The 7042-nt window shown below is 44.2% G+C and overlaps 1 protein-coding gene across 1 annotated transcript in view; it reads right to left on the bottom strand.

Moving 5' to 3' along the window:
• LOC102875407 (general transcription factor II-I repeat domain-containing protein 2-like) overlaps positions 1–4204 on the bottom strand; it is a 32243-nt gene extending 28039 nt beyond the window's left edge. Inside the window, exon 1 of the mRNA XM_006889783.1 lies at positions 4106–4204. Coding sequence (XP_006889845.1) covers positions 4106–4204 — 99 coding nt within the window. The remainder of the gene's footprint in view (positions 1–4105) is intronic.
• Positions 4205–7042: the final 2838 nt, after the last annotated feature.

Raw genomic sequence — 7042 nt, 5'->3', positions numbered from 1 at the left:
CATTTGTAACCGTGTCTTCTTCCATTTCCTCTTCACCATCATCAGCGGGTCCTGGTCTGCGCTCTCTGCCAGGTATCTGACCTGACTGTAGTAGCCCTTTCAGTCTCTCCACTTCAGCCAGTGTTGATGCATTTGCTATAGCATTCTTAATTGCTTCTACATCCCCTGGAGATGGCCCCCCTTTCTTATCAATTGGCAAACCAGCACCTGGATTAAAAGTTTTGCTTCTCCTGGCAATATCCTTTGCAAGTTGTGCACCCCGGTTGCCCTTGAACATTTTCTCTGCTTCCTGACGCTCTTTTAGTTTTACTTTCTGGAAATCCAGTACTCTGACTTGTGGGACTTTATCAATGACATACGGCCTGTAATGCTTCTTATTTGTTACAGGGTTTCTGAGAATACTTAGGTAAGTCAGTGATTTCAGAGATGCCAAAGGATCCAGATCACCCAGCTCCACAAGACTGTTGTTGGTGAGAATGAGCTCTGTCAGACATGGTAGGGCATGGTCAAGTCCCTCACCTATGCGGCATATTCTGTTGTTGTTCACTAATAATGTTTTTCGTCTTCTCAACAGAGGAAAGCCATCCAGTTTTCTGATTTCATTGTCAGAAAAGTCAATAGCATCAAACTGGTCTAAGGTAGCACCTAGATTTTCAATAACAGGAATTTTATAACCCCGGAGGTCGAGTCCTCGGTCCCGCACGGCGTTGGTGTATTGAGCCGCCTGCTCGATCAGCTCTGCCGTCAGCTTCACCATATTGCCGACACCTTTGCTTCCCGCTCACAAGACCCTTCCCAGCGTGCCCCACACCAGCCACCAGGCTGTGCCAATCCGGCTTTTTTTGTTTTAAACTATTTTATACTCTACTTTTTCCTGTGTGTTGTTAGGTGCCATCATGTCAGCTCTGACTTATAGTGATGTCTCAACACAACAGAGTGAAACCCTGCCCTGTCCCACCCCACATCACAGTCTCTGACTTACAGTGACCCCTCAGCACAACAGAGGGGGACCCTGCCCAGTCCCGCCCCACATCACAGTCTCTGCTGCACCTGCGTGCATTGTTGCACACCCTGGGTCACCCATCCCATGAGGGCACCCACCCTCCTTCCTTCACCCTCCCCGGGTCCAAGCACGATGTCCTTCTTCAGGGCCTGGCACCTTCTCATAACACGCTCTACATAAGTGAAATGACGCTCACCAGCCCAGCTATTATTGTTAGGTGCCCTGAAGTCAAATACGACCCACAGTGACCGTATGAACAAGAGATCTGAACCCTGTCCGGTCCGGTGCCATCCTCATCATCTGTGGTACACCTGAGCCATTGCTGCAGTCATCCTGTCAATCCATCTTGTTAGAGGCCTTCCTTTCTTTCACTGGCCCTCCACTTTCCCAAAGATGATGTCCCTTTCCAAGGAACAGCGTCTCCGAGCAACATGTCTAAAGGATGAGAGGTGAAGTTTTGCCATCTTTTCCTCCAGAGTACCCTGGCTGCACCTTTTCCAAGACACACCTGTTCATTCCTTTGGCCGTCCACAGGCTAGCCAACACATCAATAAATGCTCGAAGTTCTCTTTACTTTCAGCAAGCAAGGTTGTGCCACCTACATAACACAAGTTAACTAATAAGTATTCTTCCAATCCTGAAGCTGAGTTCTTCATTACATTTTCTCCTTCTTAGACTTGATTTAGGCTTAGTTTTAGTAAGAAGTACATGTTTAATGCCCAACGCTTGTCCATATGTTGATGCCTCTTTAGTTTGGCTGTTGGTTAGATAATTCCTTACCATCTTATCAGATGTCTGATGCCTTCAGCAAAAGTTTGTTATAGTAAAAACTGAGAAAGGCAGAACCCTTGGGAGGCAGAAACTTGTCAGGGAAGAAAATGCAAAGAGGTATTTCCTACTAAAAATGAAAGATTAAAATGAAGTAAGCCTATTATACCCTGTCAATGCTGGAAAACCTCTCTGACTTGGAAAAGCTAGGCAGTCTAGATGAGTTCCAACTCTCACCTGTTTTAAAATATATCCTCCTCATGCACACCCATGTTTATTGCAGTTTTGTTCACAGTAGCAAAGAGCTGGAAACAACCTAAGTGCCCATCAACAACGAATGGATAGAGAAGCTCTGGTATGTTCACAAATGGAATACTATGCTGCATTGAAAAACAAGGAACTCATGCAATATTATTCAAAATGGGTGACCTTGGAGGACATTATGCTGAGTGAAGTATCTTAGTCACAAAAGGACAGGTGCTGCATGGTGCCACTGTTGTAGAACGGGACTGACCTCAGGGTTGGGGTAAGACTGAGAAAAATTGGATAAATTATGTATGCTGCATTGAAACAGATGAAAGGGAGAACTGTTTGAAAGTGATATATGATTGGGTATTATGGGTATGACAAGAGTTCAGAATGAAGGTTGCATAGTGGAGTGTACTCGGGGCCGGAAGGCGAGGATTCTATACCAATGAAATAATTTTTCTTTTACTTTTTAAAGAGAAGAGCGAACTGGGGGAGGGGTGGGCAGGGAGAAGAATGCAACAATGAATGTATGGAAATCCAAAATCTCTGTAAATGTTCATTAAAATTAATTAAGAAAATATATATATTCTCCTCGCTAGTGCTAGCTGTCTGGTGATAGCTGGTCCTTATTACCTAGTTCATCACTGTGGTGGTGTTGTGTACTGTCAAGTCAGAACTGACCCACAGCAGACCCTCCAGTGAGCTTTCAGACAGTTAATCGCACAGAAGAAATCTGTTTATCTTTCTCTCACGGAGCAGCTGGTGGATTCGAACCACATACCTTCAGGATGGCAGTGTAGCTCCTTGCCATTAGGCCACCATAGCTCTTTTATGTTACAGCAGTAAAACTCTGCTGAATTATAAAAGTTTTAAATCATGTTCCTGATCGCAATGGTGGTGAAATGAATTCATTATGTGGCCTTTTGCCTTCATTCTTTGGACAAAGAGCTTGAGAGATTTCTACACACCCTCCCTCAAAACCCTGAGTACATACCTTTGCCCTGGTTTTCTCCTGCAGAGGGTTTATTTCACTTTCAGGATATACTATAAACAACTTGGTCTAATATTTTTTGTCTGGCTCTGTAGACTGCCTTGTGATTGTTAGTTACATACTTCGTAGGGACGTGTTATGCAAATAAAGTGACTACAGTCCACTACGCAAATGCCATTATCTGTGACCTACCAAGAGGACACTGACCAGTTCAGTTCATGGTCCAGTTCATGGGGAGGGCCCATAACTAGACATTAATGGGGAATTTGTGCAGGCAATTTGTGAGGGAAGAAGCAGATAAGCAGACAGTCAGGAAGGAAGAAAGGAGAAACAGAAGATCGGCAAGGAATCTCCTAAAAGGTGTAATATGTTGTGATGTGAGTCAGGGCTATAGCCCTGAAGACAGTGGTAGGCCCAGAACAGACCTCATGGAAGAACTGTGGTGCCGGACAGCAAGAGAGGCCTGTCCGGAGGGTGCTGAGAGCAGGCCAGCGTGGTTGAAGGGAGTTGAGATGGCTGTCCCAAGTTATAGAAGAGAGATTTTGCTTACAGAACTAGACTAGCCTGTTGATTCTGATCCAGAATTGTACTCTTTTACTTCCTCAATATACCACCTACTGTATGTGTATGGTCTATGAGTTCTTTGTGGCCATTGCAATGGATCACCAAACCCAGAAGAGAAGAGAGTGGTGTAGAAGGGATGGTTGTTAACAGAATTGGTAAAAATGCTGGAGATAGGATGTGTGTTTGACCTCAGGGAGATTCCCTGTGGGCTGATCTTGGTAACACTGTCCCTCCTGAAGTCAGACAGGTTTTGACTGTGTGACTATAATCACAATACACTAACTGTGTGTCTGGAGTTCTCACCAGATGCATCTAACTTCTGTATCTCATTGGAGGTCACTATGCTTGGGTTTTTTTTCACTCTGGTCTTCCTTCCTCAGTCGCTAAGGCCTTAGGTGACTCTTACAATGAGAAGGTAAAAAATTGAAACTGAACGTCAAAAGCTGTAGTGGAATGTTCACACTTCTTTTATTTCCAAAATGATCCACTTGTGGTGTGGAATTGTTTCTAGAAGGTAAAGGGAGGCTTACCATTGACTCCAGAGCAGACATGAGGAACGTCACCACCATCCGGCTCTCTGAGGACTCCTCATGTCCCACTGGCAGAGGGGACATGACCACCTGGGCCATGATCTCTGTGCAAAAGAAGGGAGAAGAAGGTCAACAGGAGAACTCCACAGTATCGTCCAAAGACAAGTTTTAAACTATCAGTTTTAAACTATCTAGTTCAATAGTTCCTTTTAGAGTAAACTTTCCTATCAGAATTCTGCTGTACAACTGACAGAATCCTTTTCCACTCTGGTAAAACTTTTTGGGCCTCAAAATGTTACCATATACTTGGCTTTTCATGACTCCATTCTTGGAATACTTAGGGCCACAGCTCAGAGAGATGCATGCTCATGGCAGGAATACCAGGTTCACTGTAACCACACTCTTCGAGGAATAAAAAAGAAAACAAAAAGTAACAACAGATATCTTACTTTGATGGCTAAGGGCTTTTCCTACCCATAAAAACAAAAATTAACCCTATTTCAGCTCAACTGAAGCTGCCAGAGTTGTTGTTTGTTGTTGTTGTTATGTGCCATCGAGTCGTTTGCAACTCATAGCGACCCTATGTACAACAGCCCTAAACTGTGCTCTATCCTGTGCCAATCGCACTGCCTCTGACACACCCATCCCGATTACCCCAGTCACTGAATCAATCCACCTCATAGAGGGTCTTCCCCTCTTGCGCTGTCCCTCCACCCTCCCAAACATGATGTCCCTCTCCAAGGACCCGTCCCTCCTTGCAACATGTCCAAAGTATGTCAGACGAAGCCCCAGAATCCTTGCCTCCAAGGAGTTGCTTGGTTTAATCCTGCCAGATTACGGACTTGTTTCTTTTCCCCAAAACTAACTGAGGCACTGGGAACTTGCCTTTCTGTTCCAGCTAGAAAGAGGCAATTAGTAACACAAGTCCCACTTGGTGATTTAATGAAACGGGCTGTGGGCTTCCTAAGTTTCAATGCCATAAAGAAGTGAACAAAAGCAAAAAACCGTGAACTCATTGCCAACAAGTTGTAACCAACTCCTAGCTGACCGAACCCCCACTGGGTCGCCAAGGCTGTAAACTGCATGGGAGGAGACCGTCCACCCTTCTCTTGTCAAGCCAATGGCATGCGTGGACTGCCAGAGGTGTCACCTTTGGGTTAACAACACAACTCCCCACAGACACGCAACCAGAGCTCCTTTGTAAATAAGTACAGGATTAAATGTTCAAGAGCTGCTTCTTAATGCTAACTTGGAAAGTATTAAGTACTAGGTCACCATGGAAACGTGTATTCATTTAGATAAAAGTATTTAAGCCTCTATATGTGAATTCTCAGGAGGTTTTCTTTTTCTTCAATTCCTTCATTCAAGGAGACTCCTGGTTGCAATTTACAAACTGTTATTAAATTATGAGGCAATCAATTATTATATTGTTCAGAGCTCACTCGAGGTTTATTATTCACATCTGCAACGAGTCTACTTTGAACCACTTGTTTTTAGAAGAAAATTGTCTCCCCACACGCATATAAAATATCTGTTCTGAATAAATGTTGTTTCCATATCTTTGAGTTTGGATTGTTTTTTACAAAGGACAAGTCACCTTAATATTATTAGCAAAAACAAGGCAACTCTCAATAAGCCCAAACTGGCTTATTTTCCCTACAGAGCTGATAGAGCAACGTTTCTTCTGTTAATTCTCTAGTGTAGTAGCCATCAACACTGGATGTACAAAGAGTGCTATAAAATGCTCACCCAGGGGAGCTCTGGTGGCCTAGTGGTAAGGAGCTGCAACTACAATCCCAGAGGCTCACGGTTCAAATCCACCAGATGCTCTGCCGGGAAAGGAGGGACAATCTCCTCCTGTACCAGTCAGATCTGATTTGACAGTATACTCACACAAAAATAATAAAATAAATTTAAAAAAAAAATGCTCACCCAGAGAGAGCCCAGAACGGGGCAATCTAAAGAAACTACAAGGTCCAGGCTCCCCTCCCACTCCAGGCTCCCATCTCATGCTTGTCCTAAGAGACAAAGTGGCATGAAATGGAATGACAGTCTAAAGCCAGAGGCCCTTGGTTTGTCTGTAAGAAGACAGTCTAAAAGCAGAATCTTAGCCTCATGTGAAAGTCTTGGCATAAGTTTGGAATCCCTGTTGGATTTTTTAAAGCTGTCTTTGGAAACAGGGAGCTCTGGTGGCATATTCTGTTGGGAGACGCCCCAATAACCAAAAAGCCATGCCTCTTTGGTGGTTCAAATCTACCAGCAGAAACTCAAAGAGAGAAAGCAGGCAATCTCTTCTCAGGGGATGTGCAGTTGCTGTGCTGTTATGTGCAACTGAGTCAACTATGACTCCCAGTGATCCTATGAACAAACACAGCTGCCCTATCCCGTACCACACTCACTAACTGAACATGCTCAAGACTCTTCTGACAGTCGCTGTGTCAATAACGCATCTCGTTGAGGGTCTACTTGTCTTTCTCTGACCCGCTACCTTTTCCAGCATGTTGTCTTTTTCCAAGGACTGGTCTCTTCTAACAACATACCCAGAGTAAGTTAGATGAAGTTTCACCATCTTTGCCTCGACGGAGCAGCCTGGTTGCACTTCTTCCAAAACAGACCAGTCTATTCTTTTGGCATTTCATGGGATATTCAGTACGCTTCTCCAAGGCCACAACTCAACGGCAGTGATTCTTCTGTCATCCTTCTTCACTGTGTCCCTTATTCACGGTGCAACTTTCATATGCATAAAAAGCAACTGAAAATAATATGGCTTGGACCAGGCGTACGTCAGTTTTTAAAATGACATCACTGCTCTTTCAGACTTGTAAGAGGTACTGTCAGCAGATCTTCCAAATGCAGCACAAGTTTTGATTTCTTGACTGCCGCATCCATGGGTGTTGATTGTGCATCCAAGTAAAATGAAACCACTGACGACTTCAA

This window comes from Elephantulus edwardii, unplaced genomic scaffold (assembly GCF_000299155.1).
Source record: "Elephantulus edwardii isolate Elephantulus edwardi_28Jun2011 unplaced genomic scaffold, EleEdw1.0 scaffold00080, whole genome shotgun sequence".
NCBI lineage: Eukaryota > Metazoa > Chordata > Mammalia > Macroscelidea > Macroscelididae > Elephantulus > Elephantulus edwardii.
The sequence above is the reverse complement of the archived record's forward strand: the minus strand, read 5'-3'. Positions and strand labels throughout refer to the sequence as shown.